This window comes from Macaca nemestrina, chromosome 9 (genome assembly GCF_043159975.1).
Source record: "Macaca nemestrina isolate mMacNem1 chromosome 9, mMacNem.hap1, whole genome shotgun sequence".
NCBI lineage: Eukaryota > Metazoa > Chordata > Mammalia > Primates > Cercopithecidae > Macaca > Macaca nemestrina.
In genome coordinates this window covers 36,382,761-36,406,370 of record NC_092133.1, presented here as the reverse complement: position 1 = coordinate 36,406,370, position 23,610 = coordinate 36,382,761, and the positions used below count along the sequence as shown (strand labels likewise).

Sequence of the window (23,610 nt, the reverse complement as noted above, 5' to 3'; positions counted from 1 at the left end):
AATTAGCTGGGCATGGTGGCGCGCGCCTGTGGTCCCAGCTACTCGGGAGGCTGAGGCAGGAGACTAGCTTGAACCTGGGAGGCAGAGGTTACAGTGAGCCAAGATTGCACCATTGCACTCCAGCCTGGCGAGAAAGCAAGACTCTGTCTCAAAAAAAAATAAATAAAATAAAGAAGCAGTTCAAGTCAGTAATATAGGTAGGTACCAGCTACACGATGTAGGTGCATGTTAAAAAAAAAAAGCTAGAAGAGACTCAAATTGAGTTGAGAGTTTAATAAGGCCTTCCCTTCTTTAGAGCACTCTGCTCCCTCGTCCCCTCCCATCCTCCAGCTGCCAGCCTGGCACAGCACCATACCTGCGGTTGAGCTTGCTTCTGTTGAGGGGGATGTAGGCATAGGGATCTGGTCGGCCTTTCTTCTTCACATCACCTTTTGCTTTCTGCTTACCCAGGAGAGAAACAGAGTCAGCTAGGAGTGTGGGGTTCCCCTTCTGTCCCTGCCCCAGACTTGACAGGCCCCATAACCTCCCTTCATCCTCTGCCTTAGGTGGTGCCAAAGAGCTCCTGTATCCTTGGAAGGCCATTCAACAAGGTCACCCATTTCAGATGCCACAAGGCCTTGGTATACCCCTTCTTCTTTCCTGGCCTCAGCTGAGTTCCAGGAAGGTGCCTCTCAAGACAGTGATGGGCACAACTCCTCCTTGCCCCTCCCTGGCACCTGTCCAGTGCCAGGAGACCCCATGCCCTACATGCAGCGCTTACCTTGGCCTTGTATTCGGCCCCAGGCATAGCCTTCTTGGTCACAGGGCGATGAACGCCAGAGCCTCCAGCTATAGGGAGAACACAGGACCATGAGTCAGGCAAAGCCAGGGTAGCCTCCTCCTAGAAGGCAATGGGCACCCTCTCTGAGCAAGCTGCCAGGGAGCAGTTGAGTGAAGACCAGGAACTTGGCTCTGTCCTCTATCAAACCAGGACAAAGACCTTCCTCGAGGAGGGACTGTCTGGTGATTTGACAGTTAGATCACTGGGCTCCTCAGACTGACCCAGAATCCTTACAGCTTACCAGAGACCTCTGGGAACACATATATTCTCCACTAACACACTAACAAAAAATAACCTATATTCTCCAAACTCAGACAGAATTCAGCCAGTCAGCCAGGTTGAACTCCCAGCTCTGCCACTTACAGCTCCAACCTCAGGCAAGCCTCTTAACCTCAGCTGTAAGAGAAGACATTTTAGGCTTTACCCTCTTATCTCATTTGGATTTCACACAAACACTGAGATAGAAGGACAGCTATTTAACCCATTGTACAGATGTGAACACTGTGGCTTACAGAGATCAGGATTCTTGCCCAAGGTCAGCTGTATTCTCCAGCCTGGACTTCAACACTCAACGAGTTGTGGATGGAATCCTACAGTGTCAGCTCAGGGGGACTCTGAGATGACCAACACGAACTCCCCCATCCCCCATGTTTTTGCAGATGAGAAACTAGAAGCTCAGAGACAGACAGTGTAACCAGGCCAAGGTCACACAGCTAAGCAGAGGTTGGACAAGCAGCCCTGACCCCATGTCTCTGCCTTATCGACTGGCAGGTACTCCTGCCTCAGCACCACTACATCCCAGGGCACAGTAGGTGAGCTGGCCCTGGCTCGTGGGCGCCACAGGCGGAAGAGCCATGAGGTTGTGCAGCTGCGTTATGATGCTGTAGGGCTCTGAGGACACACCAGCTACTGGAATCAGAGGCTTCCCACAGGAGCCCCTGGACCTCCAGATGCAAAGCAAGGGCTCTGCTGCAAGGGCTTGGGGGCAGGGGTCCTGCACAGCTGCCCTGGGAGGAAGGAAGCAGAGGTGAAGCCATCTTGGCACTTCTAGCAGCTGCTCTAAGAGGGCAACAGCTGGTGGGCCCAGAAACAGAAATAGAGGGGAATCCTCTGGCCAGACCCAATACCAACCTTCCCAGTTCCCAGCCCCAGCACCGGCCAAGTGGCTTCTCTAAATCCAGCCTGACTCAGGGCTGGTGCTCTTAGGGTGACCAAGAGAGGCAAGGAGCTCGCAGAAGGGGCAGGCTCAAGCCTCTTGGGAGGCCTGGGCAGGTGGAGAGGAGCTGCGGCTCAGAGCTCCTCAGAAGGCTGGTGGTTCCATGCACAGATCTCCTAACCCACAGGCTCTCCCACACCCCCAGGGCCCCTTAGACTCCAGGCCAGTCTTGAGTGTCATATCAGCCAACCTCTGTTGGTGCCAAGTGAGTACAACCAGGCTGTGCACCCTCATGGCCCTGCCACCCCTTCCTGTGACTCCCTTCCCTAATGCAGGTGACAGGGATCCATGTGTCCCAGGACAGAGGAGTGGAAGCCTCACCTTGGTACTGAGGGGGTATCTCCAGCTCATCCTCCTCAGCCTCTTTCTGGTGCTTGAGCTTCTGGTGCTTTTTCTATAGAGAGGGAATAGATTGGGAGTGAGTGAACCAGGGGATGTGCCCACCCTTGGGAATGCCAACAGTAACAGCAGAGTACCCTGCATTGAGCAGGAGAGGCCCTCTGCTAAGAACCCCACCTCTCACTTACAGATGGGGAAACTAGGGCCCAGAGAGGGCAAAGAACTGTCTAAAGCCAAGCAGTGCAGGAGAGAAGCTCTGGCCACGTCCGGACTGCCGGGCTGGTGGCGGCTGCTCCTGCTCTGCCTTTCTTTTTTTTTTTTTTTTGAGACGGAGTCTCGCTCTGTCGCCCAGGCTAGAGTGCAGTGGCCAGATCTCAGCTCACTGCAAGCTCCGCCTCCCGGGTTCACGCCATTCTCCTGCCTCAGCCTCCCCAGTAGCTGGGACTACAGGCGCCCGCCACCTCGCCCGGCTAGTTTTTTGTGTTTTTTAGTAGAGATGGGGTTTCACCGGGTTAGCCAGGATGGTCTCGATCTCCTGACCTTGTGATCCGCCCGTCTCGGCCTCCCAAAGTGCTGGGATTACAGGCTTGAGCCACCGCGCCCGGCCATGCTCTGCCTTTCCACTCTGGGCCCCACCAAGGCCTGCAATTGCCCAGAGGGCTTCTGACATCAGCTTACCTAACTTTCCTAATGGGGAAAATGAGGTCCCTGGCCTCTTCAGAGAGAACAGCTTTACCAGTTCTTTGCTTCACACAAACCCCACCCCACTCTCCCTATTAATCACTCACTTATTGATCCCCTACTAAGTGCCAGGCCCTAGGGACACAGGGCACAGGATCTAGGTCCTGTGCTCCAGGGGCTCTCAGGCAGGTGGGAGACCCTTGCTCAAGCCAGTCATCACTGATCCTCAACAATGCTACCATCCCAGCAGGTATGAGCATGGACAGTGAGACACGTCAACTTGTCAATTATATTCAACAGGAAGTGACAGAGCACCTACTGTGCGCCTGGCGCTATGTTAGGCAGTCCAAGGGAAGGAGGGAGAGCCCGACAGCAGCCCCAGCTCACCAGATGTGAGCCCAGTAATCAACAATCAGGCCAGGCAGAGGCATGCTGTGCAGGGAGGGAAGGTAAACAGAGGCAGCCCCAGCTGGCAGGGCTGGTCCCTGCACTGTGGTCTGTGCCACTGTGCCCCAGAAACGTCTTGAAACTGCAGATTCCCAGGGCTCCAGCTACCCAGAGGATCCAGAGGCAGGCTCAGAGGCCAACCAGGGGAAAGGTGTGCCAGGTAAAGGGATCAGCCTGGGCAGAGTGAACAGGCTGCAGCACACACACAGTGTGCCTGGAGGATGGGGAACACCAGATCCACTGGCCGAAGCCCAGCTGAATGGATTCCTAGTGGAGAAACAGGAACTAGGAGGAAGCTGACTCTGGCTGCACCATGGGGGATGATGGCTGAGCTGGCTCTTGGGTCAGCTGGTACCTGGTCAACAGCCCAGCCCGGGCCGGGCGCGGTGGCTCAAGCCTGTAATCCCAGCACTTTGGGAGGCCGAGACGGGTGGATCACAAGGTCAGGAGATCGAGACCATCCTGGCTAACATGGTGAAACCCCGTCTCTACTAAAAATACAAAAACCTAGCCGGGCGAGGTGGCGGGCGTCTGTAGTCCCAGCTACTCGGGAGGCTGAGGCAGGAGAATGGCGTAAACCCGGGAGGCGGAGCTTGCAGTAAGCTGAGATCCGGCCACTGCACTCTAGTCTGGGCGACAAAGCGAGACTCTGTCTCAACAGAAAAAAAAAAAAAAAAAAAACAGCCCAGCCCGCTGGCCTTAAATGGAGGCAGCTACTTGAACCCCAGCACTTCATGCTCCCACAGTGGTTGGCAGAAGAGTTAGAACTTGGCCAGGTGCGGTGGCTCAATCCTGTAATCCCAGCACTTTGGGAGGCTGAGGCGGGTGGATCACAAGATCAGGAGTTCGAGACCAGCCTGACCAACATGATAAAACCCCATCTCCACTAAAAATACAAAAATGAGCCAGGCGTGGTGGCATGCGCCTGTAATCTCAGCTACTCAGGAGGCTGAGGCGGGAGAATCACTTGAACCTGGGAGGGGGAGGTTGCAGTGAGCCAAGATTCCACCACTACACTCCAGCCTGGGCGAAAGAGCGAGACTTCATCTCAAGGAAAAAAAAAAAGAGTTAGAACTCAGCAACTGCCATGCAAAAAACCCTCTACGGGTCTCAGTGGCAGGAGCCAGCCACAGAGTGCAGCTGCCCTAGGGCCCTCTCGGTGCCTGGAGACAAGGCGTCTGCCCAGTCCCGCTCTGCCCAGGGCAGTGGGGGCCATCCTTAGAAGGCCGTGGTCGGTTCTCCCCGGCCAGGAAAAGCCACATGTGAAGATTCGCTCAAGAAACCCAGGAGGCTTTGACTGGAAAAAGATTTCCAGGAAAAGTGAATAATCAGTCATGACGGCTTACTTGGCATCACTAAGTGGCAAGCACTGTACACAGAAACCAAGACTTGAGCCAGGCAGTCTGGGCCCAGAGACACATGTTTGGCAGACGACTGCCATCACCTGGAAAGGGAGACTAGACTGGCCCGAGGGTGGCCTCTCGGAGGGGCCAAGTAGAGGAAGGACTCCCAGTAGGTGAAGCTGTCCCACAGGAGCAGTCACCTGGGGGCAAAGAGGGGCAGGAGGGTTTTCAGCAGAAGCCCCACTGCTTTTCCTCAAGGGCATCCCAGAGGGGCTTCACGCATCAGAGGCTGCTCTCTGACCCAGGACTCTGGATATGTACTCAGCTCTTCAAACAGAATTCTGCGCTGTCACAATGCTCTAATAACAAAGCTCCTCCTCGGGCCATGCTGGGCCGATGGACACTTGGCAAGGCATATGGGCAGACATTCACAAATATGATGCCAATGAAAAGGGGGATGTGGGGGAAGTCTGTAACATGTCAGGCACTATACTAACGCACCTTACACACCCAATCTTACCAAACTGTCCCAATGACTCCACCAGGTAGTCTATTTATAACCCCACTTCACAGATCAGGAATTGGGGCTTTAAAAGGTTAGGCTAAAGCCAAGATGGGACCCCAGAGCCTGCCGCTTCCCCACCGATACCACTACACCCTGATGCAGGCACCTGTCACCTGCGGGTGGTGCCCAGGAAGGCTGGATGGGCTGGGGCACAGTCTGGAAGGACAGAGAGGGAAGAAACTGCTCCAGGATGGAAATGTTCCACTGAACTTGAGACTGACAGGTATTGGGTGACGGTTGGGCCCACTTCACCCTTGCTGGTTCAGGTGGGGCAGCTGAGAGGCTGTTTCCATCCTGGGAGGCAGCACTGCCAGGTCAACAGGGGTAATGGTGGCAAAGAGGTTGAATTCCTGGGCTTAGGAGACTGGAAAACCAGGGTTCAAATTCCTGGTTTGCACAGACTGAGCCCTGTGACCCTGGGCAGGCTACTTACCTCTGTACACTCCTCTGGTCACAGGGACGATGGAGTCCCTATCTTCGTGAGGCTATGTGGGGTCCTCAGCACAGTGCTGGGCGCACGACCATGCTCCCCTATAGTGGAAGCCCCCACCCCATGCAGGAGCACGCAGGGAAGCTGCTGCCCTTGCCTCTGCATAGCACATGCCCTTGCTAGAGAGACAAGGGTCTCTGCCTTCTTTCTCCTTTAACTAGACAACCATCACCCTGTCCTGCATGGCACCCACAGCCTTCTGGACCGCCTGCTATGCACACCTGCGAGGATGCACTGAGCATTCCAGAAACAGGGCAGGTCCAATATCTATGTGTGGTGGGGGTGAGAAGCTGTGGGGCCCAGGCTTAGGTCTGAAGCCCTAGCCCGCCGTCCGCAGGAACTACTCACACTCCTGACGATCACATCTTCCATTAGGTCAGCCATCCCTTCATCTTCACCTGGAGCCAAAAAAGAGGTCCATGAGCGCTGCGGGAGCTCCTCAAACCTACCCTTTCCTTCTGCACCTCCTGGCTCACCAGGCTGACGGGGCACCAACTCCAGCCCCAGGAAATTGCCTTCCTCAGACCCATATCATCCTTCTGCTAGAAGAGGTGAGACCCCTGAGCACTGCCCCTTTCCCCTTTCCATCCTAGGCCCTAGGTATAATGGCCCCTCAAAGAAGTGGTGATCCTACTTTCGAGGTAAATATGGCTTTGTTTGAAACTTTTTTCCCCACTCACCCACCCTTCATTGTTTGAGATTTGAAGAAAGCCCCAGGTTTCCGGGGAAGTCAGGCACTCCCGCAGCCCCATACACGCCCCCACCGTGCCAGGAAGGCTTCATCCTCCTGTTTGAAACCTCTGTCCCATGCAGTATGTGCTGGGCTCCGTGTGGGGATACAAAGTATGAAACTGACCAGTTGGAGGGAAGAGAAACTCAGACAAAGTCAATCAACAACCAAAAGACAATAGAAAACACGTGACCGGCCATGTGCAGTGGCTCACACCTGTAATCCCCGTACTCTGGGAGGCCGAGGTGGGAGGATCACCTGAGGTCAGGAGTTCGAGACCGATTTGCAACATGACAAAACCCTAAAAATACAAAAATTAGCTGGGCATGGTGGCATATGCCTGCAGTCCCCGACACTTGAGAGACTAAGGCAGGAGAATCGCATGAACTCAGGACATGGAGACTGCAGTGAGTCGAGATCGAGCCACTGCACTCCAGCCTGCGTGATAGAGCGAGACTCTATCGCCAAAGAAAGCAAATGACCAAGGGCTGAAGAGTCCAGGAAAGGCTACAAAAGGGGCTTTGAGCTGAATGCTGAAGAGCAGGGGATTTGGAAAGGCAGAGAGAGAGGGGAGGGGTCCTGACAGCCTCAGGAATGCCTGGGCACCAAGGGGGACAGGAGATTGGAAAGTATACAGGGGCGAGAGAGGAGCAGAGAAGATGCTAGACACGGAAATATAACAGGTACATATAAACCAAGTACATACGCTGTACCTGTTACACCGATTCATATTCATTCCAACCTGCAAAAGTGGGTATTAGGATTGTATGATATCCACTCTGAAGCAAGGAAATGGAGCTAAGGAGAGGCTGACTGAGTGGCTGCAGTCACGTGGCTGGTGAGCTGGGTGTATGTGGAGCAGTAAGGCTCCAGATAGGAGGTGCAGTGCGACAAGGGCCCAAGCTCGCAGCAGTGGGAACCAAACAAAGGGAAGACAGGTGTGTTCCTGAAGACCTAGGTGTTTCTTAGCTAATGGGTGGACATGTGGAGAGGTGCCACGAAAGACTAAAGAGGGCTCCGAGATGCCACACCCGAGGGACTCCCTGGCAACATGAGCATTGGGATTGGGAAGTTGGGAGGGTTTCAGCCTCTGGCTCTTTCTGCCTCTAAATCATCTTCAGGGCCTTAGCCAAGTTTGCATTTAAAAAAAAAAAAAAGAGGAAGGAAGACAAGGAGAAAGGAGGACGGGAGAGGAGGAGGAGAAAAACAGAAGAAAGTAACAGCGCATCACACACAGTAAGGGGAAGTACCATTTCTGATAGTTTCCTTTGAGTTAAATACATATTGTATAAATGGCTCGGTTACAACATAAAAAGATTTCTTAATGTTTCTCAAAAAAAGTTTGAGAAACTCAAAAAGTTTGAGGAAGCTGCCGAGAGAAGAGTTTCTTAGGTCTGTTTTTACCCACGCTTCCTCAGCAAGAGGTCACCAAAGGAATAGATAAACACAGTGAATAAATGAATGGACAAGCGCGTTGGGCCCCACCTTTGGTGCCTTCCTCTTCCTCCGTCTTGTTGCCGTCTGCCTCCTCCCTTATGATCAGCCGGCCATCAGCGCTCACCTTGAAGCCATGGTCCTTCTTCCTGCCCCGGCCTGGCCCTGGCTGTGTGGCTGGGATGGAGAGTTTGGCATGAGGAGGTGGAAGGCCAGTCCCATGCTACTCACCCTCATCATGACCAACAAGCCCATCTCAGGGACCCCAAACAGGCACCTCCCAGCCCTGTCCATGGGTCTGCCATGGATGCCACGCCCTACCCACCACCTGAGAACCTGGCACCATGGCAAGTCTGTTTTCTGAGTGCACGGGCCAGCCCTGTGCTTACCCAGGACTCGCTGGGCCACCTTGGGATCCAGGAAGTTGAGGGGCTCGTCCCCACCACCCTCCTTCAGCCATGCCTGGCTCCTCTGTCGCGCCAGCTTCCGCTGCTCCTTGCCCCGGCTTCTTTCCTCCTCCTCATTGTCCTCCTCGTCCTCTGAGTCAGCCAAAATCTCCTCAATGCTAAAGACAGAGAAGTCCCCAGTCAGAGCGCCCCTGGGAGAGGCGGGGGTCGGCGGGCATTGCCTGGGCAGGCCCTTGGGTTGGGAGACACGAGGTCCCATGGCCCTAACATGGTCTCACCTGTCACCTTTGCCCTGGGCGGGCTCCTCCTCCTCCTCTTCTTCCTCCTCCTCTGTGGCAGCCTGGCTCAGGGCTCGGTGCCTCTTGGCCCGGGCCTCAGCTTTCCGGATGTTGACCAGGACTTTGTGGTACTCCTCGGGCAACAGCCTTTTCACCAGCTCAAATCTGGGGGTAGCAAGGAAGGGCTGATGAGAGGCACCGGCCAGACAGCACAACCCAGAAGTAGTGTCCCTGGTAGGACTGGAAATCCTCGGCTCCTTGCCTGCCCTATCCCCACCCCCGCTCAGTACACAGACCCAAACTTGCGGATGAACTTGGTGAAGAGGTTCCGAAGCTTCATGCGGAAGTGCCGCCGCATGTCATCTGAAAGCTTCCCAATGGCTTCCATCTGCCGGACAGAGCACCGGGCTTTCAGGGAGGCGAGCCTTCCACGCTGCCCCCCTTTCACTGCTGTCCAGCCCAGGGACGCACACAGGATGATCAAGCCCAGCTGAGGGGAGGGTTAGTGTGGCCCTGCTCCTGGCCCACACCCTGGCCCAGTCATGCTTCCCTTGGGTAGGCAGGCCCCATCCTTCCTCTGCACCCTCCTTCAGGACATAGGCCTGAGCACCCTCGCAGGATGAGAGCTTTAGTCTTCTCAACAGTGCTTGGTACTTGACATATATCCTCTCCTTGAATCCTTGGACTACCCCCGAGATATAGGCTATCACCCTCTATTTATAGAAGAGGATACGGCGGCACAGAGGGTAAAGTGTTTGCTAAATGGCCATAGAGATGGGAGTTCAGCCCAGACTCATCTAACACCGTGGCTCCTGCTTCGCCCCTAGCACCCCAAGATTTCTCTTGGTCCCCTATGTCCCTTCTATCTCACTGCATTCTGCTCTGGTTGGATTCCTCTTAAGCCTTAATCTGGCCCAGTTTGGGTTACATGTGCAGGTGGCAGATCTTCTTATCTCCAGTGACTCCCAAATGGGCTAGGGGATAGGGTCTCCGTGTCTACTCTTTTTTTTGAGACAGAGTCTTGCTCTGTTGCCTAGACTGGAGTGCAATGGCATGATCTCAGCTCACTGTAACCTCCACCTCCCGGGTTCAAGCAATTCTCCTGCCTCAGCTTCCTGAATAGCTGGGATTACATGTGCCTGCTACCACGCCTGGCTAATTTTTGTATTTTTAGTAATAGATAGGGTTTTACCATGCTGGCCAGGCTGGTCTCGAACTCCCAACCTCAGGCGATCCGCCCACCTCAGCCTCCCAAAGTACTGGGATTACAGGCGTGAGCCACTGTGCCCGGCTTTTTTTTTTTTTTTTTTTTGAGACACAGTCTTGCTCTGTCACCCTGGCTGGAGTGCAATGACATGGTCTTGGCTCACTGCAACCTCCACCTCCCAGGTTCAAGCAATTCTCACACCTCAGCCACATGAATAGCTGGGACTACAGGTGCGCACCATCATTCCTGGCTAATTTTTGTATTTTTTAGTAGAGATGGGGCTTTGCCATGTTGGCCAGGCTGGTCTCAAATTACTGACTTCAAGTGATCCACTCGTCTTGGCGTCCCAAAGTGCTAGGGTTACAGGTGTGAGCCACTGCTCCTGGCCTCCCCATCCACTCTTTGAAGGGCTTCTATAAATCCTTTTTTTTTGAGACAGAGTCTTGCTCCGTCACCCAGGCTGAAGTGCAATGGTGCAATCTCGGCTCACTGCAACCTCCACCTCCTGGGTTCAAGTGATTCTCCTGCCTCAGCCTCCCGAACAGCTGGGATTACAGGCACCTGCCAACACGCCCAGCTAATTTTTGTATTTTTAGTAGAGACGGGGTTTCACCATGTTGGCCAGGCTGGTCTCAAACTCCGGAACTCAAGTGATCTGCCCGCCTCAGCCTCCCAAAGTGGTGGGATGACAGGCGTGAGCCACCGCAGCCAGCCAGGACTTCTATAAATTTGAATAACTCCATGATGGATCACTGCTCTAGCTGTTCTCCTCACCTTGGTCCCTAGTTAGGCTGCAGGCTTTGAGGGCAGCAGGAGGGCATGCTGATTCTCATCTGTCCCTTCCTATCCTGAACCCAAGGCCAGACCCAAAGAAAATATGCAAGAGGGACCTAGAGGTCTGATGTGACTCAAGCCAGTGGCACATGGGAAACTGAGGCAGCGGGTACAGAGAACAGCTTGTCTGGAAGCCTGTCCCAGCCTGGGCGAGGATTCTCTTGGGCAGGAGAGGGCCAGGGACCCTATACCAAGGGGCTCTTCAGATCCTTCTGCAGCCCAGCAGGGGACCCAAAGGAACAGCCTCTAACCAGCAAGGTCAAAATGCAAGATGGGGAAAAAAAAAAAAAAAAAGGCAAGATGAGGGGGTCCTGTGAAGGGAGAGCCCAGCATCTGAGTCCCACAATCTGGAAAATCTCTGACCTCAGTTTCCCCATCTGTAAAATGAGGAGCGGCCCTGCCCGTGGGTCTCTGCCCTGAAGAGCCCCTGTTTCCTTCTATGTAGGGCTCTGGGGTGAAGAAAGCCACCTGGGCAGTGTGCCCCCTGCTCACCTCCACCTGATGGGCATTCCCCTATGGGTCCCTTTTAGGGCTCCTTAATGACCTTCTGGCTACAAAAAGAAAGTTTGAAACTTGCTGGCCTTGAGGCTTGCTGGGTCCATGCCAGCAGCTCAGAGGCCACCCTGCTACCTGCTAAGGGGAACAGGGACACTCACCACCAGCTGCACATGCTTGGCCAGGTGTGCCATATCCATGACAGTCACCGCCACCTTGATGAAGCCCAGTGCGGACTTGACCACATCACGGGTGCGGGAGGCCAGAAGCAGGCATACGTTCTCCAGCAGCTGCTCCACTGTGCTGGTCCCCATCAGACCTATGGCAGTGAGGGGGTCACTGTCTAAGACCTAGGACCCCACCCAGACCCAAACCCTCCCCATTGGAAAACAGCCACTCAAGTGTCAGTAGAAGCTGACATTGAGAGCCTTTCCATATGTCCAGGATGGTTCCAATCATGCTCCATGGAGAGGCCTTGGGTCCTTTTATCACCCTGAGGTGGGTGCTATTTCTTTTTTTTTTTTTTTTTTTTTTTTTTTGAGACGGAGTCTCGCTTTGTCGCCCAGGCTGGAGTGCAGTGGCCGGATCTCAGCTCACTGCAAGCTCCGCCTCCCGGGTTTATGCCATTCTCCTGCCTCAGCCTCCCGAGTAGCTGGGACTACAGGCGCCCACCACCTCGCCCGGCTAGTTTTTTGTATTTTTAGTAGAGACGGGGTTTCACCATATTAGCCAGGATGGTCTCGATCTCCTGACCTCGTGATCCGCCCGTCTCAGCCTCCCAAAGTGCTGGGATTACAGGCTTGAGCCACCGCGCCCGGCCTGTGGGTGCTATTTCTTGCTTCCAGTTTAGAGATAGGAAACTGGGGTACTACAAGGCTAATCAAGCTGTTCTAGGTCTCATGTGGTTGCCAAGAGGCAGGACTAGTATTGAAATTCAGGCATCGGCCCTAACCGCCTCCTAACCACTCTGACAGTGGGATGCAGGGCCGCTGGACTGCACAGTCACACACGGGGACAGGCCTGAGGAAGGTGCCTTGGCGTAGCAGCAAGGGCGGGAGAAAGAGACTCGCAGGAAGGGAGACAGGGAGGCAAGCTGGGCTGGGTGCGGCTTTTCTTCCTTCCTCCAGGCACCTTTTCCCAGTTCCAGGAGCCACCTTATCCTGACCTTTCGGGCATCTTCCTACCCCGAGAGCTTCTCAGACCTTCTAGAAATAAGCATTTACCTTTAAACTCGAAAAGGAGGTGGGTCAGGGCCAGGATGCTGCAGCTGACCATGGTCACCGCGCCCACCAGGCCAGGGTAGATCAGGACGAGGTAGCGCTGCAGGGCCTCTGGGGACAGAGACCAAGGTGGGTCAAGCAAGAAGGACCCATTAGGTAGGGGGACTGAGGGCCAGAGAGGAGCAGCCTGCCCAGGGCCAGGGCACAGAGCTCTCTCCACCTTTTTTGAGGGGTGCTTCCCCACACCCAGTCTATAAGCAGAGTGTCCACCCCCAGCCCGCATCACCTGGGCCTCACCTTCCTGGTTCGAGCCAAACCTTAGGAAAGCATGGCCCATCTCCACGAGCAGCGCAAAAGCATTCTTCCGTGCGCCCACCGACACCTCCTTGGTGCACAGAATCACCTGGCCAAGACAGCCCCATCAGCATCTGCTCCCTAAGCCATCCGGCTGGGCAGCGAATCGAGTCCCCCGACCCCCATCACTGCCCTCCCTGGATCCTGAGGCCCTTAAGAGCTACATTCCAGGGAACCTCTCTAAAACACACCTGCACACTCACCTCTGGGACGAGGGCAGTGATGAACTCCTCGTGCTCAGCTGAGAGCTTCCTCACGATGTGTAGGAGGCACTTCAAACGGGGCTGTGGGCAGGGGGCTACCAGTCAGGACCCCTCAATGCTACCTCCACCCCACAAGCCTCAACAGTGGCTCCTTTCCTGGTGTTGCCCTAGAGCCCTCACCCTCTTGGCGGGCGAGGAGGTGCTTCGCAGCGAGTCCAGCAGCGTCTTCTTCAGGTCCTCCAGGTGGCTCTGCACGAAGAGGGCCCCGGGGCCCTGAGGACTGGCACACACCTCCTCCAGCACTCGGTAGGCCTTCTTCTGCACCCCGTGGGCCTTACTCTGGCAGACAGGAACAGGTGAGGGAGGCCTGGGGCTCACCCCCGTCCAATGCCATCCATGGAGCATCCCCCAGTACTGGAGGGATTCTGAGCAGAAGCAGGCCCTGCCCCGCGGGGGCTCACGTGGCCTGACAGAGGACCAGTGGAATGTGGACAGCAAGTGGTTAACTCCTGGGCAAGGCACAGGGGTTGGGGGTGTGTGCTGTGCGGCCCACCAATCCACTCCACTCGCCCAGCTCCAGACAGTACTCCCTCCAGCGGCCTGAGCTCATGGTGCCTGGCACGTGCCAAGGCCTGCACACCTGCTGCTCTTTCCAGCCGGAGCACTCCTCTCTCACCTTCCAAGACTGACAACTCCTTGCTCCTCTAAGCCAGCTCTCTGTCACAATCCCCCAACCCCCAACCCCGGACACCTTTCCTGAGGTGAGGTGACCTGGCTCTGGATTTCCATGTCCACCTGCAGTGCTGCCCCAGAGCACTTCTCATACTATTAGGTAACTGCTACTAAACTGTGGCAGTGGGGGCAGCTTTCAGGGGGTCAGTGGTGGGCTGAGATCTGCAGAGTTGCTGGCCACAGCAGAGGGCATTTCAAGCCTAGGACCTAAACCCCGCAAAGGCACAGACGGGGCCTGTTATATCAGGGGGCCTTAAGGCAGCTGAAGGAGGCTGCAGCAGGGGTAGACGAGAGTGGAATGGGTGGGATGAAGCTCAGGCCGGTCTGGGATGGGCCTGGGGAGTAAGCCAGGCAAAGAAGCATGGCCTTGGTTCTACAAGAGTCACTCAGCAGGCAAGGCCTAAGCACTGCTGTGCATTTCAGTCCCTTTGGGACCTACAAGACAGATGGGCTACACAGGACACGAAGGGAAGCCACTGCAGGAGAAAGCAGACAGGGACCTGATTTTGGGAAGCAGCAAGGGATAAAGACATGAGAACAGGCCCCACCTTCCCACAACCCACCTGCCCCCAAGTGTGGCTGTGTGGGGCTCCTGGCCACAGAGGCTCACCTCTAGGTAGGGCCGGATGGTGGAGTACAGCTTGCTGATGGCGGCTTCGTCAGCACACGGAGCCAAGGCCACGACCAGGTCCAGGACAGACAATCTGCTCGGGGCAGGAGACCAAGGAGAGGGGTGGGGAGCTGGAGAAGGGCGCAGACTACCAGTGTTCTTATGTCTACTGGGTACGGGGAGGTGGGAGAAGTCAGGGTGAGGACAAGGGGCTTGAAGGAGCTCATGAACAGTAATAGCTAGCACCTAATTGAGCATTCATCACGTACCAGGCACTGTTCCTGGTGTTTTACACTTGCTAACTCCTTCAATCCTCATAGCAACCTTGTTGCAAGAATGATTATCATGCCCATTTTACAGATGAGGTCTTAGAGGCAGAATGGATAAGTAATTTGTCCAAGGTCACACAGCCCATAAGTGATGGGGCTGGGATCAGAACCTGGGCAATGTGTCTCCTGGGTCCTTGTTCCTCCCTAGCAGACTAAATAGTCTCTCCAGGAAGAAGGAACTAGTCAGCACAGCCTCTCAGCACAGCCTAGACAATTAATACCTCAAGACTTCCTTAAATAATGCAAGAGGGAACCCACAGTGTTCTGCCAGATGCACCCTCCAGCTCCCTGGGATGCTCCAGCTCAAGTGGGAGGCCCTGAGCGTGTTACCTGGTAAAGTCAGAGCTGGCAGGGTCGAGCACCTTCTCACTGGCTTTTTCCAGGAGACTGTTCACCAACTTGAGGCCCCGATGGAATGAGGAGGAGAGAGTCGTTGAGGAGGAGCGAAAGAAAGCAGCAATGGCAGCAGTCCCAGAGCGGCCTCCCCACCACCAGCAGCCCACAGCCCTGCCCAAGCCACGACTGCTGGTATGTGCTCCAGAACGCAGAGACCCACATGAGCCCTGGTGGGTAGGGTCTCTGCCTCTCTGACACTGCCCACCTGAGAGCTACCCTCCTCCCTCCTTCCCTCCCTCTCATGGCTCACCTGAGTGTCAGTGATGGTGAGGTAAGTTCTGATGGTTTCCAGCACAGCCCGGCGAGGGGCTGGAGTGTCCCCGGCTGCCACGGGCTGCCCATACAGGTTGAAGAGGATTGGCAGAAAGTTCTTAGCAAAACGACTCACTTCAACACGGTCGGCCTCTGGCAAAAGGACCAAAGTTTGCACTAAAGGCACAGGAGTTGACTGTGCCTCAGTGGCTGCTAGGGCTGTGGCCCAGAGGCCTTCTCTTAGGGGAGCTGGCAGGACTTGGAACCCACAGGTTGGGGGCTCTCTGTGGCAGGAGCTGAGCCAGGGCATGGAGAGCCTGCTGCCCCAGTGGCCCGTGGTCCTCAATGGCTCCAACTCCAGGGAGCCAGCAAAGTGGCAGCCACAGAGTAAAGCCTTCGACACTAACTGAACAAACCCGCAGCAGCTGTCAGCACACTGGAAGTAAAGGTAAGAGGGAAGGGTGATTTCCAGCCTCCTACCATCCCCTGGGGTCTGCAGCAGAAGCAGCAAACGATGAGCCCCAGAGGCAAGTCTCTGTGACTCTGCTTGGAAAGGAGCGTAGCAAGCCAGGGGATAGGGCCAGGGACCTGTGTCATCCTCCCCAGCCCCCACGCCCACAGCCCACACGTACCTGCCTGGCAGCCCTTGGTGATGAGGGTACGCAGGGCCTGGCACACGGTGACCCTCAGGTCTGGACGCTCGCTGATGGCCGTGCCCAGCGTCCGTGCCAGCCCTTTGAAGGAGGTGGCCACATCCGTGGGCCTCTTGCAGAATCCAGGCAGAAGTGTCCAGATCTGGAGAAGGAGGGGACAGTAAAGGAAAGTGACATGCAGCCACCCGTGCCCGTGTGCTTCTCCCCACCCCCTCCCCTAGTTGACCCTTACCTGCCACTGGAGTGTGTCGTAGATCTTAGACTCCACTGTGCTGCCTGCCTGAGCCAGGTCCATGGCTGCAGTGTGACACAGGGACAGAGTATGAGCCCAGCACCCTCCCAGCCAACGGCCTTATTACCAAACCAAACCAGAAGCCCAATGATGAGGACAGCAATATGGGTGACTTCCCCCCATCCCCATAAATTAAATCATACCTGTTCATTCTAAAATACTAAAATGAACCTATAATAAACAGAAAGCAAACGTCTCTTCATACTCCCACTCCCCCAGAGATAGCCTCTGTTTCTTTTTTTTTTTGAGACAGAGTCTTGCTCTGTTGCCCAGGCTGGAGTGCAGTGGCGCGATTTCGGCTCACTGCAAGCTCCACCTCCCAGGTTCACGCCATTCTCCTGCCTTAGCCTCCCGAGCAGCTGGGACTACAGGTGCCTGCCACCATGCCTGGCTAATTTTTTGTATTTTTAGTAGAGACGGGGTTTCACCATGTTACCCAGGATGGTCTTGATCTCCTGACTTCGTGATCCGCCTGCCTCAGCCTCCCAAAGTGCTGCGATTACAGGCGTTAGCCACTGTGCCCAGCTAGCCTCTGTTTCTTGTAATTGTTTTATACTTCTTTAAACACATGCCCACTTTTTTTGTGTGTTTTTTTTTTTTTTGAGACAGGGTCTCACTTTGTGGCCTAGGCTGGAGTGCAGTGGTGCAATCTGGGCTCACTGCAGCCTTGACCTCCCAGGCTCACGTGATCTTCCTACCTCAGCCTCCCAAGTAGCAGGGACTACAGGCGCGCATGCCACCACACCCAGCTAACTTTTTGTAGACACAAGGTTTCACCACGTTGCCCAGACTGGTCTCGAATTCCTAAATTCAAGCGATCCACATGCCTCGGCCTCCCAAAGTGCTGGGATTACAGGTGTATAACACTGCGCCCAGCCACATGCCCACTTTTAAAAACATAAACAGCCCGGGCGCGGTGGCTCACGCCTGCAATCTCAGCACTTTGGGAGGCTGAGGTGGGCGGATCATGAGGTCAGGAGATGGAGACCATCCCAGCTAACACGGTGAAATCCTGTCTCTACTAAAAATACAAAAAATTAGCCAGGCGTGGTGGGGGGCGCCTGTAGTCCCAGCTACTCAGGAGGCTGAGGCAGGAGAATGGTATGAACCCGGAAGGTAGAGCTTGCACCAAGGACGGAGTCTTGCTATGTTGCCCAGGCTGTTCTTGAATTCTTGGCCTCATACAATCCTTCTGCCTCAGCCTCTCAGAGTGTTGGGATTACAGGCGTAAGCCATTGCCTCAGCCTGCCGAGTAGCTGGGATTACAGGCACGTGCCACCATGCCCAGCTAATTTTTGTATTTTTAGTAGAGACGGGATTTCACCGTGTTAGCCGGGATGGTCTCGAACTCCTGACCTCATGATCCGCCCATTTCAGGGGTTTCTCCATGTTGTTTAGGCTGGTCTCGAACTCCTGACCTCATGATCCGCCCATTTCAGCCTCCCAAAGTGCTGGGATTACAGGCATGAGCCACTGTGCCCGGCCTTACTTTCTTCTCTAAGCACTTCCTGTATATTCTCACAAGATCATGTGTGAAACCAGGAAACCATGCCCTAGAGCAGGGTTTCGCAATCTTGACAATGTGGAAATTTTAGGCCTGGTACTTTTTGTTGTGTGAGGCCGTCCTGTGCATTGCAGGGTGCTTAGCAGCATCCTGACCTCTATCCACTAGATGCCAGAGCACCCTTCCCGCAACGGTAACAACCAAAAATGTCTCCAGGCATTGCCAAATGTCCTACGGGCAGCAAAATCACCCCCCTTGTTGAGAACCACTGCCCTAGACCAGGAGTCAGCCAATTTTTTGTGCAAAAGGGCCAGTACTTTAAGCTTGGCAGGCCATATGATTTATATTTTTCTTTTTTTGTTTTTTGAGACAGACTCTCACTCAGTTGCCCAGGCTGGAGTGCAGTGGCGCGATCTCAGCTCACTGCAACCTCCGCCCCGCTCGGGTTCAAGTGATTCTCCTGCCTCAGCCTCCCAAGTAGCTGGGATTATAGGCACCCACCACCATGCCTGGCTAATTTTTGTATTTTTAGTAGAGATAGGGTTTCATCATGTTGGCCAGGCTGGTCTCAAGCTCCTGACTTCAGGTGCTCTACTCGCCTCAGCCTCCCCAAGTGCTAGGATTACAGGTGTGAGCCACTGTGGCCAGCCTGCAATACATATGATTTCTATCACAATAACTCTGTCATTAAAAAGTAGTGTGACGGGCTGGGCATGGTGGTTCACGCCTGTACTCCCAGCACTTTGGGAGACCGAGGCAGGCAGATCATCTGAGGTCAGGAGTTTGAGACCAGCCTGGCCAACATGGTGAAACTCCATCTGTACTAAAAACACAAAAAATTTTTTAAAAGTGAGCCAGGTATGGTGGCATGTGCCTGTAGTCCTAGCTACTTGGGAGGCTGAGGCAGGAGAATCGCTTGAATCCAGGAGGCGGAAGTTGCAGTGAGCTGAGATCACGCCACTGCACTCCAGCCTGGGTGACAGAGCAAGAATAAATGTGGCTGTGTTCCAATAAAATTTTATTTACAGGCTGGGCACAGTGGCTCATTCCTGTAATCCCAACACTTTGGGAGGCCAAGGCAGGTGGACCGCCTGAGGTCAGGCGTTCGAGATCAGCCTGGCCAACATGGTGAAACCCCGTCTCTACTAAAAATACAAAATTAGCTGGGTGTGGTGGCAGATGCCTGTAATCCCAGCTCCTCGGGAGGCTGAGGCAGGAGAATCTCTTGAACCCAGGAGGCGGAGATTGCAGTGAGCTGAGATCGCGCCATTGCACTCCAGCCTGGGCGAAAAGAGCGAGAGTTCGTCTCAAAAAAACCAAAAAAACAAGAAAATTTATTTACAAGAACAGACAGTGGATGAAATAGTTTAGCAATGCTGCCCTAGATCCTCAAAATCCAATGAAAACGAAAATCTCCTGAAGCCATCACTAGGTCGAGCAATGTAACCCGATGCTCGGCCTATCCTCATGTAGGCCTGAGTCTGCCTAACACAGGTCAGGAGTAAACTAGAGGATAATGGAGAGAGGAGACCATGATCACGAAGGATAAGAAACTATGTCTGAAAGGAGAGGGGCAGGGGATTGGGGATGTGCAGCCTGAAGAAAGAACACCTCTGGGGTAATCATCATTTTCAAATACACATATATCACCTACAGTCGCGCATCGCTTGACAGGGTGCGTTCTGAGAAATGCGTTGGTAGGTGATTTTATTGTGTTAATAGCATAGAGTGTATTTACACAAACCTAGATGGCACAGCCCCTACACACCTGGGCTATGTGGGATAGTCTATTGCTCCTAGGCTAAAACCTGGACAGCATGTTGCTGTACTGAGTGCTGCAGGCAACTGTAATACAATGCTAAGTATGTGTATATCTAAACACAAGTAAATACTGAAAAAGTACAGTAAAATATGGTATTATCATCTTATGAGACCACCATCATTGAAACGTCATGTGGTGTGTGACTGTATATGTACGTACATATATACTCATATATATAAATACACCTGGCTAGGCGTGGTGGCTCACATCTGTAATCCCAGCACTTCGGGAGGCCGGGGCGGGCAGATCACCTGAGGTCAGGAGTTTGAGACCAGCCTGGCTGCCATGGCAAAACCCTGTCACTACTAAAAATACAAAAATTAGCCAGGTGCGGTGGTGGATGCCCGTAGTCCCAGCTACTCGAGAGGCTGAGGCAGGAGAATCACTTGAATTGGGAAGGTGGAGGTTGCAGTGAGCCGAGACTGCACCACTGCAGTCCAGCCTGGGAGACAGAGTGAAACTCCATCTCAAAAAAATAAATAGGCTGGGCGCGGTAGCTCACGCCTGTAATCCCAGCACTCTGGGAGGCCAAGGCGGGCGGATCACAAGGTCAGGAGATCCAGACCATCCTGGCTAACAGGGTAAAACCCTGTCTCTACTAAAAATACAAAAAAGCCCGGCGTGGTGGCGGGCGCCTGTACTCCCAAATACTCGGGAGGCTGAGACAGAAGAATGGCGTGAACCTGGAAGGCGGAGCTTGTAGTGAGCCGAGATCGTGCCACTGCACTCCAGCCTGGGCGACACAGCGAGACTCTGTCTCAAAAAAAAAAAAAAAAAAGTAAAATAAATAAATAAATAAATAAATAAATAATAAAAATATATACCTACAGGCTGGGCATGGAGGCTCACGCCTGTAACCCCAGGACTTTGGCAGGCCAAGGCAAGTGGATTACCTGAGGTCAGGAGTTCAAAACCAGCCTGGTCAATATGGTGAAACCCCATTTCTACTAAAAATACAAAAAATTAGCCGGGTGTGGTGGTGGGCACTTGTAATCCCAGCTACTTGAGAGGCTGAGGCAGGAGAATCGCTTGAACCTGGGAGGCAGAGGTTGCAGTGAGCTGAGATCAGCCACTGCACTCCAGCCTGGGCAACAAGAGCAAAACTCCGTCTCAAAAAAAAAAAATAATAAAGCAAACAAATAAATAAATACACCTAGAAGTATATAAAAGTATATATACGTATAAACAAATGTATCACAAACTTTTACAAAATCGATCTCAAGGGCTTGCGTGAGGAAGAAGGGGCACAGCTGTTCTCTGTGATCCAAAGGGAAAGAACAAGGCCCAGTTGGGGCAGCTCCATGTGGGGGCAGCTCCTGTCTCACAGGGCAAGCTCTGCCACAGGGCGGGCTACCTGGCCACGCCTCAGAGCAGCAGGGAGGGAGACAGGCACTCGAGCACTGGCTGGCCACCTGCTCAGCAGAGGGATGTTGTCAAATGTCTTGAAGGCTGGATGTGTGGGACTCAGCACCCTTCCCAATCCCATCTGTGAAGCCTTCAGGACTGTGGGGAGCCTCAGGTCACACACAGGCACTTCTACCTTTGCTCTTCAGGGTGTTAGCCAAGGGCAAGAAGTAGGTGGTGAAGAAACCAAGTCGCGTTTCCTGAACATGGTCTCGGATGACAGGTAGCAGCCAGCTCCGTGGGAAATCCAGAGTCTCCCTGGGAGGAGAATGGGAAGAACCCAGTGAGGACGAGGGGACAGCCCTGAGGGCAGTGCATAGCGTACTGAGCCCAGGACAGAGCGAGACCTCCTCTGGCCCCTCCTCCCGAGCCCTGCACTGACACAGACTTTAGTCCACAGCAGCAGACATCCTTTCCAGGGGAGAGAATAAGTCTGGGGCTTGTCAGGAAGCCAGCCAGGGCCACACTTACTCAGAGCCATCAATTTCCAAAGGCACAGCCTGCAGCACCACCTCAGGTCCCATACTGGTCACCGCAGCCCCCACTGACTGGTCGAGAGCCGCCGTGTGGGGGAAATGAGGGGAGAGGCGCAGGTCACACAGGGACTGGAGGCACTGGAGCAGAGATGAGTGACCACACATCAAGACATGCTCAAAAGCTGGGACCCATGACAAGACCCCGCCGAAGGATGAGGCCGGAATTCTGGGCCTGGGTTCAACGCTACACCAGAGGGTACAGAGTGAGAACCCAATTAACCACTGGTGACTATAAAATCCCAGGGCCTAGGATTTTACAAAATTCTGTTACATTTAACGACATAATAAAAATTAGGAAATTTCAACACAAATGTAGATTTCCAATTTATCTTCGAAAATGGGACAAATTTATCTTGTCTGCATGCAACAATTAGCAAATCAGCAGGCGCTGAGGAGACAAAGCTGCACCCTTGGGTTCACCTGGGCCACAGCCCTCCCCCAGTCACACTTTCATGGCCCTGCCTGGCCTCTTGTATAAAGCCAAACTGGTCAACCTAATCTATGAGGGCTCCGGCCAGGCCTCTTGAGGGAGACCCTGTCCTCCCACTAGGGTTCCTTTTTTCCAGCATGGGAGGGAGTCAGCAAGGAAGGCCCCACAAGGCCAGGAGCTGCTGCCTCTGCTGATGTGGGACCAGTCTGGGGGCTTCCTCAGGCCCCTACTCTCTCCTGGACTAGGGTCTGCTCAGGATCCCTGAGTGATCCCTGATCCTTAAATGGTTAACCCTGGACTGGAGGAACCTTCCTGGAACCTAGTAGGGCTGTTGAGAACATCAACGCTATACTCACTGGTTACAGGAAACTTAGATAACTGAAATGTAAAAGATAAGGGCTGGGGGTAAGGGAAAGCAAATAGATTCCCCAAGCTTCAAAACCAGCAACTCTAGCAAAGACTAGTGAGCAGGTGGGGGGACTCCCACCCTTTTTCCTGCCCCTCCCTTATTGGCCCAGTCACCTTCCAGGGGATACTGCATGGGGCACCTGCTATGGCCCTGTCAGGGTAGGGTGGGGAGCAGAGTGCAGATAACAGACACACATGCCCTCCAGGAGCCCACAGTCCAAGGGCCAGCACCACCTCCTGTCCTGGCCCCAGTCGCTCCCCACTCACCTTCCTCATCACAGGGTGGGCCTGTCTCCCACACACCTCGAAAAAGACACACAGCAGCTGCAACACGGAGCTCCAGGCCGCATGGAATTTGTATGTCAGGCCCTCCTCCACTGCCCTGCCAAGGGGGCGGCGCAGTCAGGGCCACGGTCACACGCCACCCTGTGCCCCCCACCAGAGAAAGTCAATGACCAGCACCCTGAGCTACAGATGCTAGCTGGCCAGCAAGAATGGGGCCCCAGGACAGACAACGGAAGAGAACTAACATTTGTGACATGCCCACACTCCATATGTGAAGAGTTTAATTTAGATAATGCTAGTGCTTAAAGAAAAATTGATGAGGTGGTTATCTGACCCAACTTCAGATGGGGAAACCACTAGGAAACCAAGAGGTAAGGTGTGGCTAAAATATGGCAGGCGCTCAAGTCCACGGTAGCTGCTCTGACAGATGTTCAGTAAGCAGCCTGCAATCCTGTAAAGCACTGCCACTGCAAGCCTGGCCCACAGCAGGTGGACAGTGGAGCATTCGTATTATATAGAACTTTCCTCAAGGTACCACCATCCCTTCCTAATGCGGACCCCATATCCTCACCTGAACATCTTGGCAACAGACTGGGCAGGGCCCGAGGCTGAGGAGGTCACGGAGCCAACATCAGCCATGTGGGAAGCCACGCATTCCTTCAGGATCTCCTGCAAAGAGAGGCCACAGGCTTTCTGGGCTCAAGGTAGCCCCTCAGGACCACTCTCCCCTCCCAGGCGATAGCTTCCTGGGAGTCTAAGAAAGCTTCAAAGAAACCTATCTCCCATTTTGAGAGCGGCCTCTCTGGGCCTGAGCTGGTAGCCTGGGGCCAGTGCTGGGAAAGACAGGGCAGCCCGCAGAAGTCCCCGTGTTCTCTGCTTCCTCAGCTAAAGTTG

The 23,610-nt window shown here is 54.1% G+C and overlaps 1 protein-coding gene across 1 annotated transcript in view; it reads right to left on the bottom strand.

The window, feature by feature from the left end:
• The window catches only part of LOC105478499 (ribosomal RNA processing 12 homolog), a 64,794-nt gene that overhangs the window by 1,164 nt on the left and 40,020 nt on the right, over positions 1–23,610 (bottom strand). Inside the window, exons 13-34 of the mRNA XM_071069344.1 lie at positions 23,288–23,385; positions 22,699–22,813; positions 21,529–21,671; positions 21,194–21,315; positions 16,268–16,332; positions 16,015–16,177; positions 15,381–15,535; positions 15,065–15,132; positions 14,406–14,499; positions 13,244–13,402; positions 13,064–13,144; positions 12,804–12,909; positions 12,510–12,617; positions 11,448–11,605; positions 9,047–9,138; positions 8,751–8,915; positions 8,455–8,630; positions 8,117–8,242; positions 6,250–6,299; positions 2,358–2,430; positions 761–828; positions 356–438 (exon numbers count right to left, since the gene is read on the bottom strand). Coding sequence (XP_070925445.1) covers positions 356–438; positions 761–828; positions 2,358–2,430; positions 6,250–6,299; positions 8,117–8,242; positions 8,455–8,630; positions 8,751–8,915; positions 9,047–9,138; positions 11,448–11,605; positions 12,510–12,617; positions 12,804–12,909; positions 13,064–13,144; positions 13,244–13,402; positions 14,406–14,499; positions 15,065–15,132; positions 15,381–15,535; positions 16,015–16,177; positions 16,268–16,332; positions 21,194–21,315; positions 21,529–21,671; positions 22,699–22,813; positions 23,288–23,385 — 2,468 coding nt within the window. The remainder of the gene's footprint in view (positions 1–355; positions 439–760; positions 829–2,357; positions 2,431–6,249; positions 6,300–8,116; positions 8,243–8,454; positions 8,631–8,750; positions 8,916–9,046; positions 9,139–11,447; positions 11,606–12,509; positions 12,618–12,803; positions 12,910–13,063; positions 13,145–13,243; positions 13,403–14,405; positions 14,500–15,064; positions 15,133–15,380; positions 15,536–16,014; positions 16,178–16,267; positions 16,333–21,193; positions 21,316–21,528; positions 21,672–22,698; positions 22,814–23,287; positions 23,386–23,610) is intronic.